The sequence below is a fragment of the Danio rerio genome, chromosome 13, assembly GCF_049306965.1.
Source record: "Danio rerio strain Tuebingen ecotype United States chromosome 13, GRCz12tu, whole genome shotgun sequence".
Taxonomy (NCBI): Eukaryota; Metazoa; Chordata; class Actinopteri; order Cypriniformes; family Danionidae; genus Danio; species Danio rerio.
Genome location: NC_133188.1, coordinates 49104484 through 49129851, shown reverse-complemented (window position 1 = coordinate 49129851; position 25368 = coordinate 49104484). Strand labels below are relative to the sequence as shown.

General features: G+C 36.9%; 2 protein-coding genes across 6 annotated transcripts in view; one reads left to right on the top strand and one right to left on the bottom strand.

Annotated features, from left to right (window-relative positions):
- The window catches only part of maco1b (macoilin 1b), a 45975-nt gene extending 43399 nt beyond the window's left edge, over positions 1 to 2576 (bottom strand). For 4 of the 5 annotated variants that reach the window (XM_005157048.6, XM_021480543.3, XM_073919419.1 and 1 more), the window contains exon 1: positions 2371 to 2567. In XM_005157048.6, coding sequence (XP_005157105.1) covers positions 2371 to 2450 — 80 coding nt within the window. In that variant the 5' untranslated portion in view covers positions 2451 to 2567. 5 annotated transcript variants of the gene reach the window in all.
- A 1459-nt stretch (positions 2577 to 4035) lies between these two features.
- Positions 4036 to 25225, top strand: rhd (Rh blood group, D antigen). The gene is given in 10 exon segments (NM_001024819.1): positions 4036 to 4234; positions 6833 to 7028; positions 12101 to 12251; positions 12593 to 12740; positions 13049 to 13224; positions 14117 to 14254; positions 16568 to 16692; positions 17784 to 17863; positions 20909 to 20982; positions 24529 to 25225. Coding segments are annotated over 10 exon segments (1272 nt in total). The 5' UTR covers positions 4036 to 4077; the 3' UTR covers positions 24556 to 25225.
- The last annotated feature ends 143 nt before the right edge of the window (positions 25226 to 25368 follow it).

Below are 25368 nucleotides of genomic sequence, written 5' to 3'. Positions count from 1 at the left end.
GCCAAACTTGCATGCCAGTTCAGACCGAATATTAAAAGTAGCGTCACAAATTTTCACTGTTCAAAAATGAACAGATGTTTAAATATTAAAGCAACTTTACCTCAATTATTCAAAGTACCATGGTAAACAATATAGTGAACATGTCACAGGTTGTCACTGAACAAATGTGCGAATATAAAACCAACTTAGTTACCCTAATGGAAAATTAAACCTACAATAAATCTTTATTTGAATAAACTTCACGCTTTCTGAGATACTTTTACGTTTGAGTTTTGCATTTAGTAAATGATCGCTGTTCTTCTCACATTCCTGTATGGAATTAAAGAAAAGTTGGTTTTATAATAGGAAATACGGATGTTCCCCTTGATAATATAATTTCAGAAAAGTATTCTTTGCAAATTCGAAATTGGGAAATCACATTAGAAGCCAAGGACTATATAAGTACAGCATTGTCCAAAGTCAAATAAACAGTGCTAATGTTGTTTCAAATCATACTTGCATGTGATTTCAGACCCAATATTCAAAGTACCATGGTAAACAATATAGGGAGAATATCACAAGTTGTCACTGAACGAATATAAAATCAACTTTAAGTTACCTCAATGGAAAATAAAACCAACTTTACCCATCTTTATTTAAATAATTGAGGTTAAGTTGGTTTTATATTCACACATTCAGACTTTCTTCTTAATAATATAATTTTAGAAACGTATTCTTTGCAAATTCTAAATAGGGAAATCATATTAGCAGCAAATGACTATTAAAGTACAGCATTGTTCAGTCAATTAAATTGTGCTAATGTTGTTTTCAAGTCATGTTTATATGTGATTTCAAACTCAATATTCAAAGTACCATGGTAAACAATATAGCGAGCATGTCACAAGTTGTCACTGAATGAATGTGGGAATATAAATCCAACTTTAAGTTACCTCAATGAAAAATAAAAGCAGCTTTACCCCCCATTAATGTTTATTTGAATAAACTTCACGCTTTTTGAGCTACTTTTACGTTTGAGTTCTCCTTACGGTCCTATGACGAATTGAGGTAAAGTTGTTATCATAATCACAACTTTCTCCTTAATAATATAATTTCAGAGACACATTTTTGCTAGATTCTAAATAGGGAAATCATATTAGCAGCCGATGACAATCTAAGTACAACAATGTTCAGTCAATTAAATAGTGCTAATGTTGTTTTTAAGTCATACTTGCATGTAATTTTGACCGAATATTAAAAGATTGAGATAAAGTTAGTTTTATATTCGCATGCCAATGACTATCAGAGTGCAACATTGTTTACAATGCTAATGTTGTTTTTAAATCACTTTAACATGTGATTTCAGACCCAATATTCAGAGTACCATGGTAAACAATATAGGGAGAATATCACAAGTTGTCACTGAACGAATCGGCGGATATAAAATCAACTTTAAGTTACCTCAATGGAAAATAAAACCAACCTTACCCCAATTGTTCTTTATTTGAATAACTGATGTAAAGTTGGTTTTATATTCACACATTCAGACTTTCTCCTTAATAATATAATTTCAGAAACGCGTTTTGCACATTCTAAATAGGGAAATCATATTAGCAGCCAATGACTATCAGAGTACAACATTGTTTAGTCAATTAAATAGTGCTAATGTTGTTTTCAAGTCATACTTGCATGTGATTTTGAACGAATATTCAAAGATTGAGATAAAGTTAGTTTTTTATTCGCATGCCAATGACTATCAAAGTACAATATTGTTCACGGTGCTAATGTTGTTTTAAAGTCATATTAACGTGTGATTTCAGACCCAATATTCAAAGTACCATGGTAAACAATATAGGGAGCATGTCACAAGTTGTCAATGAACGAATCTGCAAATATAAAAACAATTGCCTCATCAGTTACCTCAATGGAATATAAAAGCAACTTTAACTCAAACGTATCTATATTTGAATAAACTTCACGCTTTCTGATCTACTTTTACATTTGAGTTTTGCATATTAAGCGACGGCTGTTCTCCTTACGGTCCTGTGATGGCGAGATCACAATAGATCATTCTCTTATTGACAGCCTAACGGCTCTGTCACGTCAATCATTCCGATGATTGACAGTTATTGATCGTAACGGTAGGGTCTCGAGCCCAACCGGCGGGTTTCGCGGGGTTCTTTCTTTTGAAGCGCAAACCGAGGCCTACGGCAGCTTATTCATTTCTGCGGAGACACGGCTGTCTACTTTCGGCCAGCTTTGTTGACGGAGGCTCGGTTAAGCTATGCGATTTACGGTCACTCTGTGAGACCGTAAACCGCAATGGAAACGATATCATGGTCTTTTAAACGGTTCGGGATTGATAACGGTTTTGTCGGAAGGTCTGGACCGTACCTGCCGTAGATCCCCTCGGTGATTCGGTTCCGTTTTAAGGGCCGTCGGAGCTTGCTGCAGTCCGCATTGCGCCGCTTCATCCTCGCCCCCTTAAATCGGGCTTTTTAATACGTACTGCAGTATGGTCCAGGGTGCTGTCTCATTTGGACGGGAAACATTGGCAGTCCCGCTGAGGAATATACCGCTGTGGTTGTTGTGTTTTTTTCCAGCTGGAAACAAAGAAATAAATAAAAAGACTGAGTGAAAGACCCTCCTCCTTCTGTCGGCGCAGACGCACAGACACGGGCCTAGACAGGTGTGACTGACAGGTCGCTCAGCCAATAAGAATCTTGCATGTCAGCTGTCATGTGGAGTGACAAGACAAACAGCCAATAAGCAGAGGGCTGTTTAGTCGCGGTACCAAAGAAAGGGAAACGGGGCGGTTGACAGGTTTTCTTCGCGCGACCAATCGCTGTCTTTGTGGACAAATCAGGTAGTGCTCCTTGACCAATAGGACCAATAGTGGTGGGAGGGACTCCCTGTACGTTTTTACGTATCCAGTGAGAGAGATACGCATTCTAAATAAACTTACTTTACGTTGGTAAGTTGCTAGGCATTGTAGATGTCACATTGTAACTGTCACACTCTAAAATGGCAAAAACACAAACAAACTAAATATGTGGAGCATTATTAATTTAATAAAACATATTTAGTTTAATGATCACTTCATTTATTTATGATTCACTTTCTTTTTTTAAAGTTGGTCCAGAGAAAAGTGTCTGAAGAACAATTAAAAGAGTTATAAATTTCTCATATTTTAACTACTTAACTACTATTAGTGTTGTTATTGTTATTATTATTATTATTATTATTATTGATATTAGTGTTATTATTACTAGTATTATTATTATTATTATTATTATTATTATTATTATTATTGTTATTATTATTATTGGTATAAGCGTTATTATTATTAATATTATTTTTGGTATAGTGTTATTATTATTATTATTATTAGTAGTAGTAGTAGTAGTAGTATTGGTATTAGTTATATTATTATTATCACTATTATTATTTTTATTGATATTAGTGTTATTAAGATTATTAGTGTTATTATTATTATTATTATTATTATTATTATTATTATTATTATTATTATTATTATTATTATTGAAATTAGTGTTATTAATATTTTATTGGTATTAGTGTCGTTACTATTATTATTATGTAAATATGTTATTGTTGTTATTTTTTATTGGTATTAGTTTTGTTGTTGTTGTTATTATTATTATTATTATTAATGGTAATAAAAGTAATAATGACTGAAGCAATAATTTCATTTGAAACTACATACAATAAGAAAGAAGTTATTTAAAATTTGAATAAATATTTAACAATTTTTTTTGCATTTAATAAATGTCGCCTTTATGAACAGAGTAATTTAAAATATAATAATAACAAATAAACATAAACTGACCCCAAACTTTTGACCGGTAGTGTATATGTATGACTTTAGGATCTGTGTCACACACAAGGAGGATCTTATTTTGTGGTCATATAAAAGACTGAAAGCTGAATGCAAATTTTCTAATAACCCAAAGAGTGAGTTTTTTTTTCTTTTTTTGGGGGGGTGGGGGGTGGGGGGGCACCTCTTACACACGTGATTTTCCATGTTCGTCATCTCTGGCCGGGTGAGATTACAGACATTCAGAGTTGGTCTCAGTAATAATGGCTCCTCAATACGCCCCCAGTCTCCGCTCAAGACTTCCTCTGGTGGCCTTCCTGCTGGAGACCCTCTTTCTCCTACTGTTTGTCTTTTTGGTGAAAATAGAGAAGCAAGAGTACAGAAGGTCTGAAAGTGAGCCCTTCGTCCACTCATATGCAGGTCAGTAAGTCTGAATTACAGTAAGGCTTTGTTATGAATCTTTTAAAAACCTGCAAACGTGTGTTTTTTTCTTGGACAAAGTTTATAATCGTGTTATTTTCTGCTCACCTGCAACAGTAGCCCAAATCTTTTTTTTTAAAGAGAAAATTAGCCTTAGCATTGTGCAAATGACAAAAAAATAATACTAGGTTTGATATATTTACAGTAGGAAATGTACAAAATGTCCTCATGTAACATGATCTTTATATTTAATGATTTTTTTGGCATAAAAAATAATAATTTTTACCCATACAATTACTTTTATTTTTTTGCAATTGCTAAAAATATACCTGAATGACATTATTTTTTGTCACAATAAGAATATAAAAAACAAGCTTGTTAATATTTTACTAACAGACCCTCAAATTCCTTAAAAAATAACACAGTGCCGCATCTTTCTAAATTAATTTATTTAATTTAATACCCCCTGAAGTTTAATTCTAAATCTCAGGACAAATTCTTCATGTTGACCTCTTCTACAAATAGAGTATGCACAGCTAGTGTTTTTCTCTTCCTGATAAACCGCTGGTGAGCACTTCATGTGACTTCATTTCAATTTTATACTGTTCCTTTTACAGCATCGATGTTGTAGTGTATATGTTTACATGTTATCACAAGATAATGCAGCAAAAAAACTGACTGTTGTTCACACATTCACTTATAGTTCACACAAAAATTAACATTTACTGATCATTTACTCACCCTCAAGTTGTTACAAGCCTTTATAAGTTTCCTTTTTCTGTTGAACACAAAATAAGATATTTAGAAGAATGCTGGATCTGGTAACCATTGACATCCATATTAGAAAAACAGATATGAACACATTACTAAGCATGACAGGTTTAATAACTCATTCATAATAACTGATTTATTTTATCTTTGCCATGATGACAGTAAATAATATTTGACTAGATGTTTTTAAGACACTTCTATACAGCTTAAAGGCTTAACTTAGGTTAATTGGGTTAACTAGGCAGGTTAGGGTAATTGGCAAGTTTTGTATAATGTATATTATTGTACACACTAAAAACGTTGAGTTATAACCCAACAAAGCACCAAATACGTAACCCAATGGTTGAGTTAAACATATTTGGTGCTTTGTTGGGTTATTTTTTAACCTTTATTAGGTTATTTATTAATAACTCAACCAGTTGGGTTACGTATTTGGTGCTTTGTTGGGTTATTTATAACCTTTATTTGGTCATTTATATTATATATATATATATATATATATATATATATATATATATATATATATATATATATATATATATATATATATATATATATATATATATATATATATATATATATATATATATATATAACTCAACCAGCTGGGTTAAAATTTGAATTTCAACAGTCAACTGATTTAACTGACACAGAACAGCTGTATTAATATATTTAATGTTGTTTTTGTGTTATAAAATTTAAGCTCTAGCGCAATAATATTGTTTTTGTTTATCAAATTACCTCTCCATGTCGTGTTTTTTATATTCGTTTTACCAGCACTCTTAATTATTGATGATACAAATGCGCGATTCATAGCCTATATTAAATGGATAAAACGCTTTCCCTTCCTCACGTGTTCATCTCTACAGTTAGTTTTTCCGTCATTCTCACTTTTAAGACACAGCGAAGACATTTATTTATTTACACAACCATCATTATAAAATTAAAAGTAGTATTAGTAATACCAGAATGGAAAACATAACATTTAGCCAAAATAACCCAATGCATTGGGATAAATTATATAACCCAATGCGTTCTGTTAAAATAACCCATAGTTGCGAAGGTGCTTTAATAATCTATAGTTTTGTTATATGTCGGGGTATTTTCAACCCAACAATTTTAAAAGAGTATAATGATGCAGACTATCAAAAAGATAGCTTAAAGGGGCTAATAATTTTGACCCAAAAATGGTGTTTAAAATATAAAAAACTGCTTTTATTCTAACTGGAATAGAACAAATAAGACTTTCTCAAGAAGAAAAAATATTATCAGACATACTGTGAAAATTTCCTTGCTCTCCTAAACATCTTTTGGGAAACATTTTATAGAAAAAAGTCATTCACAGGAGGGTTTAATAATTTTGCATATATATATATATATATATATATATATATATATATATATATATATATATATATATATATATATATATATATATATATATATATATACATACATACATACATACATACACACGCACACACACACACACACACACAAAAGTTCTATGAAGAGTTTTATAACAAGAGACGAGTGAATCATGACAGATTTTTCATAACTAAATGACCTATCTCTTTAATTCTTGTGCTTTTTTTTTTGAAACTTATGAAAAAAACTGTGAAGAATTAATAATTGACTGTTCATTTATTCTGAATGCATACCATTTTTCCTTTGTATATGCGTGGCACATTTGCTGTTAGGGTGTGGAGCCACAACATATCTGGTTTGGGTTGATAAGATGTATTTCTCCAACACCAGACTGACCAGCAAGCGTTTGGCCTAAAGCTTTTATACTTAATTCTATACATTTGTGTTTGTTTTAAACAGATTTCCAAGATGTTCATGTGATGATATTCATGGGCTTTGGATTCCTGGCCACGTTTCTTGTGCGATATGGTTTGAGTGGATCTGGGTTTAATGTGCTGTTAGCAGCAATGGCTGTCCAGTGGGCCGTCCTGATGAACGGCTTCCTTCTGCCACAACACCGCCACCACAGAGGACAGATCCACATCAGCATGAAGAGGTAGTATTTAAAGTGATAGTACACCCAAAAAATTCAAATAATTTACTTACTTCCAAACCTGTTTGACTTTCTACTGTTGAACACAAAGTAAATATTCTGAAGAATACTGAGGGGAAAAAATGTCATTGACTTACATTATACACCGTGTTATTCATTCATTCATTCATTCATTCATTCATTCATTCATTCATTCATTCATTTTACTTCGGCTTAGTCCCTTAGTCCCCGCATCGATGGATTTGCTCTACAGTGTTGGGACTTTCAGCAGTGAAAAATTAAATCACACTGAACTGAACTAAACTGAACTTCAACCCTGAAAACTGGACAGACAATGTTTCAACTTACTAGAACTTTTATGTTGAGTTGCTTTCGCTGCTCTTCACTAAATAACTACAGTAACTTTAATCAATGTTAAACACAGTAAATAAAAAGTGAATGAGATTTTATGACTTGATTTAAATTCTGTATTGGTCATTGATTTTAATAAGCTAACCCTTTTATTTTATTTTCAATTTTCTAATACTTGTTACGTATTCTATCATTTGAAGCTAATTTCCCCATATTTGTAACTGTTTCAATTAGGCTGATATACCTGACATTTATTGACATACTACTGAAAACAACAGCAGATCTTGAAAATAAAATAACTAGCAGACTATTTGAAAATAAAAGTCAGTTATGAATTGGTGGGGAATCACTAGCATAATTCTAGTATGAATTAGCATGTTATTAGCATGATTCTAGCATGAATTAGCATGTTACTAGCATGATTCTAGCGTGAATTAGCATGTCACTAGCATGAATAATAATAATAATAATAATAAAAATAATAATATATTTAATTTTTAACGCGCTTTTCTAAAACCCAAAGCGCTTACAAGAAAGTAAAAACAACAAAGCACAGTAAACAATAACAAAGTACAATAAAAAACACAGTAAGAATAAAGATATCACAAATTAAAAACAGTCCTGAAAAGGTGAGTTTTAAGTAACTTTTTAAAAGCGTCCAATGAACTGGCATAATGTTAGTGGGAAGAGCATTCCATAGTTTGGGGGCACGGAAAGAGAATGCCCTACCTCCCATGGTGCTGAGTTTGCAGCGAGGCTGAAACAGCATAGGACTTGAGGCAGAGCGTAGACAGCGAGAGGTAGAGGAAATAGATATCAGGTCACAAATGTAACCTGGAGCAGAACCATGAACCTCCTTATATGCAGACTCTAAATCATCAGTCCTCATTTTGCTGGACTTGTCAGCTGCTTTTGACACTGTCAACCACCAGATCCTGCTATCTACGCTTGAGTCACTGGGCGTTGCGGGCACTGTTATACAATGGTTCAGATCTTACCTCTCTGACAGGTCATTCAGGGTGTCTTGGAGGGGAGAGGTGTCCAACCTACAGCATCTAAACACTGGGGTACCTCAAGGCTCTGTTCTTGGGCCACTTCTCTTCTCCATCTACACATCATCTCTAGGACCAGTCATCCAGAGACATGGATTCTCCTACCACTGCTATGCTGATGATACCCAGCTATACCTCTCTTTTCATCCTGATGATCCCTCGGTTCCAGCTCGTATCTCAGCCTGCCTGTTGGATATTTCACACTGGATGAAAGATCATCATCTTCAGCTGAACCTCGCAAAAACGGAAATGCTTGTAGTTTCTGCCAACCCGACTCTACACCATAACTTTTCAATCCAGATGGATGGGGCAACCATTACTGCATCCAAAATGGTGAAAAGCCTTGGAGTAACGATTGATGACCAACTAAACTTCTCTGACCACATTTCTAGAACTGCTCGATCGTGCAGATTTGCACTCTATAACATCAGAAAGATCCGACCCTTCTTATCTGAACATGCAGCTCAACTCCTTGTTCAAGCTCTTGTTCTCTCCAAACTGGATTACTGCAACTCTCTACTAGCTGGGCTTCCAGCTAACTCTATCAAGCCTCTTCAACTGCTCCAGAATGCAGCAGCACGAGTTGTCTTCAATGAACCTAAACGAGCACATGTCACTCCGCTGCTAGTCCGTTTGCACTGGCTGCCAGTTGCTGCTCGCATCAAATTCAAAACTCTGATGTTTGCCTACAAAGTGACTTCTGGCCTAGCACCTTCTTATCTGCACTCACTTCTGCAGATCTATGTGCCCTCCAGAAACTTGCGTTCTGTGAATGAACGTCGCCTCGTGGTTCCATCCCAAAGAGGAAAAAAATCACTTTCGCGAACGCTCACGCTCAATCTGCCCAGTTGGTGGAATGAACTCCCTAACTGCATCAGAACAGCAGAGTCACTCGCTATTTTCAAGAAACGACTAAAAACTCAACTATTTAGTCTCCACTTCACTTCCTAATCTGCAATTGCCTATTTGAATATCACACTAACTGTACAAAAAAAAAAAAAAAAAAAAAAAAATTACTAACACTTCCCTTCTTAGACTTTACAGACCTGAAACTTGCCTTTAGTACTTATTCATTGTTGCTCTTAGTTGTGTAAATTGCTTCCTTGTCCTCATTTGTAAGTCGCTTTGGATAAAAGCGTCTGCTAAATGACTAAATGTAAATGTAAATGTAAATGTTATATGTTAAAATCAATGTCAATCAATCTGAGACTTGACGGGCAGCCAGTGAAGCTGTTGGAGTATGGGAGTGATGTGCGACCGAGACGATGTATATGTCAACACACGTGCAGCAGAATTTTGGATTTATTGTAAAATCTTGACAGAATTTGCTGGTAACCCTCCGAGCAGAGAAAGGCCTCGAGAGGAAAGGACGTAATCGGGCTATATTACGAAGATGATAAAAGGCCGTTTTAGTTACATGTTTAAAAGGAGGCTTCAGACTAAGCTGAGAGTCAAGGGGAACACCAAGATTACGCACCTGCGTAGATGGTGATAAGACAGACCCATCAACCGTTAACTCAAATTCTCTACACCTCTTGACATTATAAGGAGTGTCAACCAATAAAATCTGTTTTCGAACTATTTAGTTTAAGATAATTATTTTGCATCCAAGCTTTATTACACAGTTGAGGTCAGAATTATTCCCCTGTTTATTTGTTTCCCCAATTTCTGTTTAACCAAAATAGATTTTTTAACCGTTTTCTAAACATAATAGTTTTAATAACTCATCTCTAATGACTGATTTATTTTATCTTTATAGATATTTTTTATATTTTAGATATTTTTCAAGACACTTCTATACAGCTTAAAGTGCCATTTAAAGGCTTAACATCCTTGACAGCACACTATCTTTTGATTCTCACATCTATAACATCATCCGGTCTGCTTACTTCCACATATGCAACATTAACCGTCTCCGCCCTTCTCTTACGCCTCATGCCACTGCTGTTGTCGTTCATAGCCTTGTCACATCTCGTTTAGATTACTGCAACTCTCTTCTCTTTGGTCTCACTCATAAATCCCTCCGTAAGCTTCAGTTGGTCCAGAACTCAGCTGCCCGTATCATCACCAGAACCCCTTCTTCTCATCACATCATCCCTGTCCTGCAGCAGCTTCATTGGTTACCTGTTCATTTTCGAATTGACTTTAAAATCTTGATGTTAACATTCAAAGCCATCCACAGTCTCGCCCCTCCATATTTGTCTGCCCTCATCCACATTTCTGCTCCTTCTCGCACCCTGCGATCTTCTTTCTCCCTCCACTTGTCTGTTCCCTCTTCTCGTCTTTCGACTATGGGCATGCAGAGTATTTAGCCGCTCTGCTCCGCGGACTTGGAACGCATTACCACCTGCCATCAGAAACACTGACTCCCTCACACTATTCAAATCAAGACTCAAAACCCACTTATTTAAGATGGCTTTAAATCATTAATTTCATTCATTTATTCATTTTCTTGTCGGCTTAGTCCCTTTATTAATCCGGGGTCACCACAGCGGAATGAACCGCCAACTTATCCAGCAAGCTTTTACGCAGCGGATGCCCTTCCAGCCGCAACCAATCTCTGGGAAACATCCACACAAACACACACACTCATACACTATGGACAATTTAGCCTAACCAATTCACCTGTACCGCATGTCTTTGGACTGTGGGGGAAACCGGAGCACCCGGAGAAAACCCACACGAACGCAGGGAGAACATGCAAACTCCTCACAGAAACGCCAACTGAGCCGAGGTTCGAACCAGCGACCTTCTTACTGTGAGGCGACAGCACTACCTACTGCGCCACTGCCTCGCCCAATACTTAATTTTAACTGCACTATTTCTATGTATATTTTATTATTTCTCTTGTTGTTTTATTGCTCTTGTTGATTGTACGGTGTCCTTGAGTTGCTAGAAAGGCGCCTTTATATAATATGTATTATTATTATGATTATCATTAACTAGGTTAATTAGGTTACCTAGGCAGGTTAGGGTAATTAGGCAAGTTATTGTATAATGATGGTTTGTTCTGTAGACTATCTAAAAAAATGGGGCATAAAGGAGCTAAAAAAATTAAAAACTGCTTTTATTCTAGCCGAAATAAAACAAATAAGACTTTCTCCAGAAGAAAAAAATATTATCAGTGATACTGTGAAAATTTCCTTGCTCTGTTAAACATAATTTGGGAAATATTTAAAAAAGAAAAAAAAAATTGAAAAGGGGCTAATAATTCTGATTACACCTGTAAATGGTTTGCAACCACGTAACAAAAAAAAATTAAAAATCGGTAAATCCAATTAATCATTTTTTTCAATGCATTATATAGCAGCTTAGAACAGTGCATAAGTGTAGGAATCTGAATTATTCAGCCTGATCTCACGAGAAAACTTAAGTCTTTTATGTTTTGCCAGTTAAGTGGCTAATTCACGAGTTCAGTCGTACGAAACTGTATGATTTTAAAAAGTAGGCATGGCACCTAACCCCACCCCTAAACCCAACCGTCATTGGGGGATGAGCAAATCATACTAAATTGTACAAATTAGATCGTACGAATTCATGCGAATTAGCCACTAAAGCAAAAAGTTTCGAATTACTGTGAGATTGTGTTGGAATTATTACAATAATGAAAAAGGTTTCAATTGTTTTTACTTTAAATGTGACCACTCTTCACTCTTTGTGTTTCTCATGTAGTGTGATCGAGGCAGAACTCAGCACTGCGTCCGCACTGATTGCGATAGGAGCCGTTCATGGGAAGACAAATCCGGTCCAGCTTTTGCTGATGTCTCTGGTGGAGGTCACAGGATTCGTGGTCAATCAGTGGATCCTGAGAACTCTGCTCCACGTAAGAGAAATTGTACATCCCTTACATACAAATAATAAATTCGATTCCTTCATGGGACGACATGCGGTCTAGCACCGTGGTTAGCACTGTCTGTCGCCTCACAGCAAGAAGGTCGCTGGTTCCAGTCCTGGCTGGGTCTGTTGGCATTTCTGTGTGGAGTTTGCATGTTTTCTTCGTGTTGGCTTGGGTTTCCTCCGGGTGCTCCGGTTTCCCCCACAGTCTAAACATATGTGGTATAGGTGAATTGAATAAACTAAATTGACTGTAGTGTATGAGTTTGTATGGATGTGAGTTTAAATGTTTGTGTGAACTATCCCTTTAAATCTGCACTGTGTTTTCAGGCTGACGCGCTGTACAGTATCATGCTGCTGCATATCTTCGGCTCTCTCTTCGGTGTGATGGTGTCATGGGTGCTGCACAGAGAGGGCATCAAACCACACCATGAGAAAGAGAAGACTGACCGCAAGACTGGCTTATTCGCAATGTTCGGTGAGTACATTATCTCTCAAACTCCCCAAAAAACACCTGAAGGGGTAGGTAACTCTACAGACTTACTTTTCAATATATTATTTCTTATACGTTGTATTATTTCAAATGACCAAAATGTCAATAAAAGTCACTTTGTTAAACTGTAGAGTTGAATTTTCAACATCAAAAGTCCACAGGGCATAGATGAAACTCACATAATGCTACTAACAGCTGTAAATAGACGGAAAACACTTGCGAATCCCGAAATATGGAAACTGTTCACTAACAGATATTTTTACAGAGTACTTTTAATTCTCTCTGTGTGACAGGAACGCTGTTCATGTGGATGTTCTGGCCCAGTTTTAACTCTGCGCTGTTGAGCAGCCGGTGGGAGAGAGCGCTGAGACTCACTGTAATATATGGGACGTACCTGTCTCTGGCTGTCAGTGTTGTAGTGGCGATGTCTGTCTCCATGCTCACCAGCTCTAAAGGGAAAATGAACATGGTGAGAAATCCTGCATAGATAATACAACTCCAATTCTGAAAAAAGTCTAATAATATAATATAATATAATAAATATAAAAAATATCATATAAAAAATATAATCTGAGCTGCATCCAAGGCTTTTTAATGCGCTCGCCTAACCCTACCCGTCACAGTGACGCCACTCTCTCCATTGAATGCATTGTGTCTGACATCGCATCGCTGAGTGATGCAATCTCAGCTTGCTTATAAAGACTGCATCCAGATACTATTGAAATAGTTAGCGAGTCATTCTGCTGTGGTGACTCCTAATAAACAAGATATTAAGCTGAAAGCAAATGAATGACTGAATGAATGACTGAATTATCTTGCAACTACACCTAACACTGTTTACAAATCACAACGTAACTGGGAGAAGCCTCACGTCACCGTCATCCCATAATCACATGCTTTTTTTCATTTATTTAATCATTTTTGGCTTAGTCCCTTTATTAATCAGGGGTCACCACAGCGGAATGAACTGCCAACTTATCCAGCATATGTTTTTTACGCAGTGGATGCCCTTCCAGCTGCAACCCATCACTGGGAAACACCCATATCCACTCATTCACACACATACACTATGGACAATTTAGCTTAGCCAATTCACCTATACCACGTCTTTAGACTTGTGGGGGAAACCGGAGCACCCGGAGGAAACTCCACACAGAACTGACCCAGCTGGGGCTCGCACCAGCGACCTTCTTGCTGTGAAGCGATTGTGCTACCCACTGCGCCACCGTGACGCCCCACATGCTTTTTTACATTATTTACTTATTAGAAAATTGCTTTTTCCAGAAATCCATCAGCAGAATGAGTTGTTGAGATGGGCAGATGATGATGAGTGTGATGCTTATCTGCTCTTTTCTGTGCAGGTTCACGTCCAGAGCTCTGCTCTTTCTGCTGGTGTTGCCATTGGAGTTGCCATGACAGCAGTTTCTGAGCCATGGGTCGCCATGGTGATCGGCTTCTGTGCATCCCTCTTATCAGGCCTAGGATTCCGGTACATGAAGGTAAAAATCACAGTAATCAAAACCTACAGCCAGCGAAAACCTTCCTCCATGTGTCCCCCGATGAAAATAAATCAAACTCAATTCAACCAAATCCTCAAACTGTTTTCACAAGTGCTTTCAATGGAAAGTGTGTGTTTTATTTGGCTAAAGCAGGGGTCACCAAACTTGTTCCTGGAGGTCCGGTGTCTTGCTGATTTTAGCTCCAACCCTAATCAAACACACCTGAACAAGCTAATCAAGGTCTTACTAGGTATACTTGAAACACCTAGGTAGGGGTGTTGAGGCAAGTTGGAGCTAAACCCTGCAGAGACACCGCCCTCCTGGACCGAGATTGGTGACCCCTGGGCTAAAGAGTCTGAAATAAGGGCATCACAGTGGCGCAGTGAGTAGCATGATTGCCTCACAGCAAGATGGTCGCTGGTTCAAGACCAGGCTGGGCTAGTCGGCATTTTTGTGTGGAGTTTGCCTGTTCTCCCTGTCTTGGCATGGGTTTCCTCCAGGTATACAGTTTCCCCCACAGTCCAAACACATGCGCTATAGGTGAATTGAATAAACTAAATTGGCCGTAGTGTGTGTGAATGAGTGTGTATGGGTGTTACCCAGTGTAGGGTTGCAGCTGGAAGGGCATCCGCTGTGTAAAACATATGCTGGACAATTTTACAGTTCGTTCCGCTTTGGCGACCCCGGATTAATAAAGGGACTAAGCCGAAGGAAGATGAATGAATTTTCCCAGAGATGGGTTGCGGCTGGAAGGGCATCCGCTGCATAAAAACTTGCTGGATAAGTTGGCGGTTCATTCCGCTGTGGCGACCCCGGATTAATAAAGGGACTAAGCCGAAGGAAGATGAATGAATTTTCCAAGAGATGGGTTGCGGCTGGAAGGGCATCCGCTGCATAAAAACTTGCTGGATAAGTTGGCGGTTCATTCCGCTGTGGCGACCCCGGATTAATAAAGGGACTAAGCCGACAAGAAAATGAATGAATGAATGAAGATGAATGAATGAAGATGAATGAATGTAAAATAGGGAGGCAAATTTACATCATGCAAGAAAAAACATGCAGAAAAAAGACTTTCTGGTCCTATTTTTTTAATATTTATTACTAGAATGGTAAAATAAGTTGGATGTTAATTCTAAACAAAAGTTTTGAGTTTTATATTCATCATTTCAGCTTAGTGCATCATATTGTAGACTTATTAAGTAAATTTTAACGATTTAACCTTGTGATTATGACAAAATGTTTACTTATAATGTCATAATTTCAACCTATTATGTCAATTTAGGCTTTTTATCTCAAAATTATACCATTTAACATAACAATTTTAACTTTGTTTGTCATAATTCTGACTTTTGAATTTTCATTTTCAAGTATTTCATTTGCAAGGCAAATTGTATTTATAGAGCTGGATTTAACACAACCACAATAGATCCTTAGTGCTTTACAATAAAAATGATTTAATTTAATTCATTAGTTAGTCCAATCTGCTTTAATGGACTAATTTCAAACAGAATTTGACTGATCCAATGTATTTTTCAACACATTATTAAACTTGATATTTTAATAACTATTCTAATAACTGATTTCTTTGTCATGATGACAGTAAATAAAATTTCTCTACAAGCATGCGCTTTTGCGCTGTGTTTTAGCATTGTATAATGATGTTTTGGGGCGACGTAGTGGCGCAGTAGGTAGTGAGAAGGTCGCTGGGTCGAACCCCAGCTCAGATGGCGTTTCTGTGAGGAGTTTGCAAGTTCTCTCTGCGTGCGCGTGGGTTTCCTCCGGGTGCTCTGGTTTTCGCCACAGTGCGGTACAGGTGAATTGGGCAGGCTAAATTGTCCATAGTGTATGAGTGTGTGTGTGAGTGTGTGGATGTTTCCCAGAGATGAGTTGCGGCTGGAAGGGCATCCGCTGCGTAAAAACCTGCTGGATAAGTTGGCAGTTCATTCCGCTGTGGTGACCCCAGATTTTTAAAGGGACTAAGCCGACAAGAAAATGAATGAATGAATAATGATGGTTTGTTCTGCCGACAATTGAAAACAAGATATTGCTTAAGAGGGCTAATCATTTTGACCTTAAAATGGTTTTAAAAAAAATTTCAAACTGCTTTTATTCTAGCTGAAATAAGACAAGTAAGAATTTCTCCAGAAGAAAAAATATTATCAGACATACTGTGAAGATTTCCTTGCTCTGTTAAACTTCATCTGGGAAATATTTGATAGAAAAAAAAATAATTCACACCAGGGCTGATAATTTTGTCTTCAACCGTATATAAAGAACTAAAAGCAATGATTTCTGCTGTTCTCTTTCACTCAGGATCACATGCTGTTTGCTTTTGAGTGTCACGACACCTGCGGCGTCCTCAATGTTCACACTATACCTGGAATTCTGGGATGGTTTGCACATTTATGTCTACGGCTGGCCAGTATGGAAGGCACAGTGTAAGATAACTTTCACTCTTAACCAATAAAATTATACACTTTATTAGGTACACCTGTCCAATTGCTTGTTAACGCACATTTCTAATCAGCCAATCACATGACAGCAACTCAATGCATTTAGGCATGCAAACATGGTCAAGACAATCTGCTGCAGTTGGGAGAGGAAAGGTGATTCAAGTGACTTTGAACGTGGTATGATTGTTGGTGCCAGACGTGCTGGTTTGAGTATTTCAGAAACTGCTGACCTACTGGGATTTTCACGCACAACCATATCTATGGTTTAAAGAGAATGGTCAGAAGAAGAGAAAATATTCAGTGAGCGACAGTTCTGTGGGCACAAATGCCTTGTTGATGCCAGAGGTCAGAGGAAAATGTCCAGACTGGTTCCAGCTGATAGAAAGACAACAGTAACGCAAATAACCACTCAGTACAACCAAGGTCTGCAGAGGAGCATATTTGATCACACAACATGTCCAACTTTGAGGCAGATGGGCTACAGCAGCAGAAGACCACACCGGGTGTCACTCCTGTCAGCTAAGAACAGGAAACTGAGGCTACAATTCACACAGGCTCACCAAAACTGGACAATAGAAGATTGGAGAAATGTTGCCTGATCTGATGAGTCTCGATTTCTGCTGTGACATTCAGATGGTCAGGTCAGAATTTGGCATCAACAACATGAAAGCATGGATTCATCCTGCCTTGTATTAACAGTTCAGGCTGGTGGTGGTGAAACGGGAGATTCGCATCATGGATGTGCAGCCGACAAATCTGCAGAAACTATTTGATGCTATCACGCCAATACGGACCAAAATCTCTGAGGAATATTTCCAGTACCTTGTTAAATCTATGCCATGAAGGATTAAACCAGTTCTGAAGGCAAATGGGGGTCCAACCCGGTACTAGTAAGGTGTACCTAATAAAGTGTGTATAGTATATGTGTGTGTGTGTATGTATAAACAAAAAAAATAAAACCAAATCCCATATTCATAACAAGCTCAAATAATAATCACTCATGAGCAGTTTAAAAGATGATCCTCAGATTGGTTTCTGACCTGCTAATGTTGATAGTGTTTTGTATCTGTTTTCAGAGCTGTGCAGTTTGCAGTGTATCACATCTGCGTTCTCCTCATAACACTGTGTGTGTGTCTGGTGATGGGCGTGGCTACAGGTACTCACGCATTCACACCAATCATATTTCATTTGTTTGCATGTTTTCTTAGCATGTAATATGTATTTATTATTTATTTTTGTTTATTTACAATATGTCTTTTATGTACAGTTGAAGTCAAAATTATTTGCCCTCCTGTAGTTTTTTTGATCAAATGATGTTTAACAGAGCAAGGTAATACATTGTAATATTTTTATCTTCTGGAAAAAAAGTCTTTGTTTTATTTCAGCTAGAATAAAAGCAGTTTTTAATTTTTTAAAAAACATTTTAAGGTCAAAATTATTAGCCCCCTTTAACAATATTTGTTTTCAATTGTCTACATAACAAATCCAATTACCCTAACGTGCCTAGTTAAGTTAAGCCTTTAAATTGCGCTTTAAGCTGAATACTAGTATTTTGAAAAATATCAAGTCAAATATTTTGCACTGTCATCATGGCAAAGATAAAATAAATCAGAATAAATTAGAAATCTTCTTTCTGTTAAACAGACATTTGGAGAGAGGTCTGGATGCAGACCTGTTGCAGTGCAATCTGAGCTGCATCCAATGCTATTTAATGCTCTTACCTAACCCCACTCCTAACCCTGCCCATCACAGTGACGTCACTCGCTCCATTTGAGTGCATTGTGTCTCAAATTGCATCGCTGAGTGATGCAATCTCAGCTTGCATCATAAAGGCTGCATCCAGATAATATTGAAAATTTGGGAAACAAATATAGAGAGGGCTTATAATTCCGACTTGAAGTATATGTCTCTCTTTGTAACAAGTATGTAACATGGAGTTAAGAAAAATTTCAGATCACAGTCTGACAATAAATTTGTATCTTATCGTATAACTGACCACAAGAATTAAAATGTGTCGTATTGTGGGAACAATCTGCAACTCTGAGGATAAACCTCAGGCCTCGCCCATGATGCGAATCCCCGTTAAGTGTATTTGATGTGCAAATGAAGCAAATTTGATGCGGGAATGAAGCGAGTAAACTCAAAATGTTCATCTATTTACACATGATAGCACAATTTATTTGTGCGTGCCGTGTCTGGTGTGAACACCCCGTAAGAAGGCAAGGCAAACTTAACTTAGAGCACAATTTTACACAACCGTAGCTGATCCAAAGTGCTTTACACTAAAATAAAATAAAATAAAATTAAATTAAATTAAATTAAATTAAATTAAATTAAATTAAATTAAATTAAATTAAATAATAGGCGACGCAGTGGGTCAGTAGGTAGTGCTGTCGCCTCACAGCAAGAAAGTCGCTGGTTCGAGCCTTGGCTGGGTCAGCTGGCATTTTTGTGTGGAGTTTGCATGTTCTCCCTGCGTTCGCGTGGGTTTCGTCTGGGTGCTCCGTTTTCCCCTACAGTCGGTACTGGTGAATTGGGTAGGCTAAATTGTCCGTACTGTATGAGTGTGAATGAGTGTGTGTAGATGTTTCCCAGAGATGGGTTGCGGCTGGAAGGGCATCCGCTGCTTAAAAATGTGCTGGATAAGTTGGCGGTTCATTCGGAGGGTGGTGTCGGTGGCGACCCTGGATTAATAAAGCGACTAAGCCGAAAAGAAAATGAATGAAAGAAGATAAAATAAACTAAAACACTGGTATTTAAACTATAAGAAAAGGAAATATATATATATATATATATATATATATATATATATATATATATATATATATATATATATATATATATATATATATTTATATATATATATATATATGTATACAAGTAATACTAAAATACAGAGAAGAAATAACATGCATGCGTCACTCAAAGGCAAGAGAGTAAAAATAAGTCTTTAAATTAGATTTAAAAGCATCCAATGAAGGAAAATCCTGATGTTCAGAGGGAGACTGTTCCAGAGCCTTGGGGCCGCAACACAGAAAGCTCGATAACCTTTTGATTTGCAGAAAGACCGAGGGACAGACAGAAGAAACTGGTCATGGGATCTTAACAGTCTACAAGCTGTATATGGCCTAATATGTTTAGTGGCATAGTCCGGGGCAGAATTGTGCGATGCTTTATAAATGAAAAGAAGGATATTAAAATCAACTCTGAATTTTATAGGTAGCAAGTGAAATGAGGGAAGGACAGGGGAAATATGATCGCTTTAAAATTCCTGTTATTAATCTGGCGGCTGCATTCTGGACCAACTGTAACCGAGAGAGTGTTGACTGAGGTAGACCAATGTACAAAGAGTTGCAGTAGTCTAACCGAGAGGAGATTAAAGCATGGGTTACAATTTCTAGATCTTTTTTTTTTTTTTTTTTAGAAAGAAACGGTTTAACTTTTGCCCCGAATCTAAGCTGGAAAAAGCTGCTCTGCACAACTGCATTTACATGTTTGTCAATCACACGCATGATTGTGCAGATTGTCATTTAGGAATCTTAGCTGAGTTTTAATTGAATCGTTGGTAGCAGCAGGACCTAATAATAACACTTCTGTTTTATTTTCATTTAGTTGCAGAGAGTTAGAATGCATTAGAATGCAATTGCAAGAAATGAAGCCCATAATAACTGTGAATTGTCACAAAACTGCCTAGTAGTCGGCGCAGTAGCCTAGTGGTTAGCGCGTCGACATAAGGTGCAATAGGACGTCAGGGCTCCGCGAGGTTGAATCCCGGCTCGACGACATTTCCCTACCCTACCCCCTCTCTCTCTCCCACTTCGCTTCCTGTCTCAATACTGTCCTATATAATAAAGGCAAAAAGGCCAAAAAAATCCATCTTTAAAAGTTGAAAAAAAAAAAAACTGCCTAATAATAATAACATAAGGGCGCTGCTATGGGGGTGGGGGAGTTAGGACGATTCCAAGGGCACACACACTTTTGGGGACCCCAGAGATAACAGGGGGGGGCCCAAGAAACCCCCAGCCCACAGACGTTTTCTTTTCATAGGGCCCAAACATGCTAGCGGCACCCCTGATGTTATTTCATAGTAGGAATGAACTCCCATACCTTAAGCTGGTTTATAAACTATTGACACTTCTTGAAACTCCCTGACCAATCAATTTTGAGTAACTAAATATACAACTAAAACTCACATTGACAGGAATTGTTCTGAAATGGAGTATCTGGAGACCGCAGCAGGACAGAAAGTGCTTTGATGACCAGGCATTCTGGGAGGTGAATGCTTTTGTTTACATACACAATTTTCAATACGATGACCACATGAAACACACTATGGTCATTTACAGTGTTGGGGACAGTTACTTTAGAAAGTAATGCATTACAATATTGAGTTACTTCCCAAAAACGCAACTACTTGGGCTACTTAGTTACTTTTTAGGGAAAGTAATGCGTTACGCTAATTTTGAGTTACTTTTTCATCGCTGTCTAAGGGCATGATCTCTTTCAGAGCTCGCAGGGTGATTTCTTTTTTTAACAGAGGAGCTGGGTGAGGCAGTGGCGCAGTAGGTAGTGCTGTCGCCTCACAGCAAGAAGGTCCCTGGGTTCGAACCTCGGCTCAGTTGGCGTTTCTGTGTGGAGTTTGCATGTTCTCCCTGCCTTCACGTGGGTTTCCTCCGGGAGCTCCGGTTTCCCCCACAGTTCAAAGACATGCGGTACAGGTGAATTGGGTAGGCTAAATTGTCCGTAGTGTATGAGTGTGTGTGTGTAGATGTTTCCCAGAGATGGGTTGCGGCTGGAAGGGCATCCGCTGCGTAAAAACTTGCTGGATAAGTTGGCGGTTCATTCCGCTGTGGCGACCCAGGATTAATAAAGGGACTAAGCCGACAAGAGAATGAATAAATGAACAGAGGAGCTCTGCATTTAACCACACACTGTGTAATCTACACCTTCATTTACCTTTAAAGATAATTAGTTAAAAAAAGATTAGAATAGGTACCTTCTGAGAACTTCCTGACGCTCTACATGCCATGTATATTCAGATTAATGAAAGTTGAAAGCAGTGTGTTTGCTTCTTCTGTGTTCTTGTGTTATTAGTTCAGTAAAATCACCATCCATTGAGACTGCAATCCCCTTTTCTTCCATGTGTTCAGAATAATGGGAATACCTCCATCACAGGAATGCCATCTTGGTTTCTGTCTGTTCCCGTGGGAAGCTCATTCTCTCAAGAGTGTGGATCAATCAACCCAATTACACTCATTTTAATTCAGCAAATTAGTGTTTAAAAGCGAATTCGTTAATCTAAAAAGAAGCTCAAGTTACTTTGGTAACACTTTATAATAACTACACCAGGGCTCACCAACCTTTTGGAAACTGAGAGCTACTTCTTGGGTACCGATTAGTGTGAAGGGCTACCAGTTATTAAATAACACATTTTTCTTAGTTGACTTTTAATTATATGTTATTGTTAATAATTAATAAAATTCATCTATGTGAAGACATTGATCATGTTAATGATTTCTCACAGTAGTTGTCAACAACGATTTAACAAGTTAGATAAATATCTACATGTAACACTTCATTTGTCTAATATTGTTTTTAAAGTTTTTTTTTAATAAATAACTTAAAGTAATTTTCAAATTTACACCAAGGCAAGTGTGATTTAAAAAGAATACCTATAAAAATATTAGATGAAGCTTACTCATATGTGGTGCTATGGTGAGCTATTTTTAGAACAGGCCCGCGGGCAACTCATGTGAACCTGGCGGGCTACCATGTTGGTGACCCCTGAACTACACACTACACCAGGGGTGACCAACCCTGTTCCTGGAGAGCCACCTTCCTGCAGATTTCAGTTGCTACCCATATCAAACACACCTGCCTGTAATTATCACGTGGTGTTTAGGTCCTAATTATTTGGTTCAGGTGTGTTTGATATGGGTAGCAACTGAAACCTGCAGGAAGGTGGCTCTCCAGGAACAGGGTTGGCCTCTCAGAAATAAAAGTATGTGAGATGTCACTGGGGTGGTACCTTTTTAAAAGATACAAATTTGTACCTAAAAGGTCCATATTAATGCCTCAGGGGTACATATTAGTACCTAAAAAGTACAAAAGTGTTCCTCTTAAAATTTGTAGGTACTAATATATACTATTGAGGTACCAATATGGACCCTTCAAGTACAAATGTGTACCTTTTGAAATGGTACTACCCCAGTGACAGCTCACATACCTTTATTTCTGAGAATGTATGAACCATTTACTAAGCATTAGCAGATAGTGAAATCAATATTTGTTAAGCATTAACTCTGCATTAATAAACGTTAGTAAGCAGTTTATGACTGCAGCTACAAATGCTGTATTCTTGACTTATAACCACATTTATATTGTGCTTAATATTGTGTTTTCATACTTTAATGATTGATTTTTCATTACTAAATTAAATATTGCATTATTTACAAACCAGTTGTTTAAGCATAGTTGGTGTTTTTTAAAATAATTCTGAATGTGTTAGTAAATGATTAATAAACTATTCAAATTAACATTTATAATTCAGGCATATACTAATAGTTATTTTGTATGTTAATAAATGCTTTATAACCTATTTATTCTAAACAGGAAGAAAAGAAAATTAACAACTTTATTCATTTCTATTTATTCAAACTGTATCAAATGAAAAATAAATATTTGCAACCTTATCTAAAATAAGATTAATGTACAGTTTAAACATGGCATTCTATTATATTGTTAAATTATTGTACTGTAGTTGTTTTATCCAGTCATATTTTGACACTCCTGTTACTCAGCAATGTTTACACTTTACAGTAATTTAGATTAGATTGCAAAGATTATTGTTCATTTGACACCAAACCTTTAATTGTCATTTATAAGGGATTTACCAAGCATAAATAGTCCTCACTTTAGATTAGGTCACAAAACTGCATGACGTTGTGTTAATAAAGCATTTATTAACATGCATAGTAACATTACTATATGCCTGAATAATAAGACATATAAACTAATTTCAATAGTTTATTAATCATTTATTAACTCATTCTGAATGATCTTAAACACCTCCAACGACTATTAAATACAAATGGTTTGTAAATAATGCAACACTTTATTTTAGTAATGAAAAATTAACCAGTCAAAAATTACAAAATACAATTATTATGCACATCATTAAGGTTATAAGTCAAGAATAGAGCATTTGTAGCTGCAGTTATAAATTGCTTACTAACGACTATTAATGTAGAGTTAATGTATTCACTATCTGCTAATGCTTAGTAAATGATTCATAGTGTGTAGTTATTATCCAGTGTTATTGTTACGGTTTAATAAAGTAACTTAAATATTACTACTTACTTTTTTTAAAGTAATGCGTTACATTACTCGTTACTTAGAAAAATAATATTATTGCGTAACTCGCGTTACTTGAAATGCATTACCCCCAACACTGGTAACTTATAGTAAATACTACAGTAAAGAACTTTAATCTGTTGCGGTAATATTATAATTGCTATGGAAACACCTCAACTATAGTAATATAAACTGACCCAGTGCTGTAATTTTCACAAGTATAGGGTAAATTATACAAACATTCAGTTTACTGTAGAAAAAAACTCAAGTATACTACAGTATATCACTAGTATAGGTAATACCACAGTACACTATTGCGTTCATTAACGAAGAGCTATAAATGCTATATGAACAGTATAGTAGACTTTACTATAGTGTGGTTCAAGTGGAATTAGCTAATAAACACATTTGCATTTACATTCATGTGTGTGTGTGTGTGTGTTAAACATGTTCTTATTTCTCCTGTAGTTCCCGAATTTGGTGACAAAGAAATGAAGAACGTGAAGACACACTAATAATAGAGACGACCGAACCAATCAACAAATGCAATAGCAGTATATGTGTGTGCGTATGCATGCATGTGTGTGTGCATGTATGTCTGTGTGTATATAGGTGTATGCATGCCAGTGTGTGTATGCATGCATGTGTGTGCGTGTGTGCGCATATATGCAAGTGTGTGTGTGTAATCATGTGCATGCCTGTGTGTATGTGTGTAATTATGCTTGTATGCATGCACAGGCATGCATGCATGCGTACGTATGCATGTGTACTTATGCAAGCATGTCTGTCTGTATATATGCGTGCATGCACATAACTGTGTGTATGCATGTGTGTATGTATGTATGTATGTATGTATGTATGTATGTATGTATGTATGTGTGTGTAATCATGTGTGCAATCATGCCTGTATGTATGTGTGTGTGTGTGTAATCATGCGTGTATGTATGCATGTACGCGTATACATTTATTTGTGTGTATACGTGCGTGTAGGCATGTATGCTTGCGCATGTATGAATGTATGTGTGTATATGGATGTGGGTGTCTATGCATGTATGCATACGTGTGTCTGTCTTTCTGTCTGACATGCATGTATGCATGTGTGTGTGTGTTTAAGAGATTGCTTAAGTTAACAATTTACACTATAAAATGTCTGTAATTAAAGAAATTCTGGCTCCTATCAAACAAATGAAACCAAACAACGACGTCTAAGACAATGTCAAGCCAGTGGAAATTGATGCTGGATTGAATTACAAAGGTGGACGCAAAACACACAGAGAGCAGCTTGTTTCAGCCTGACATAGACAAACT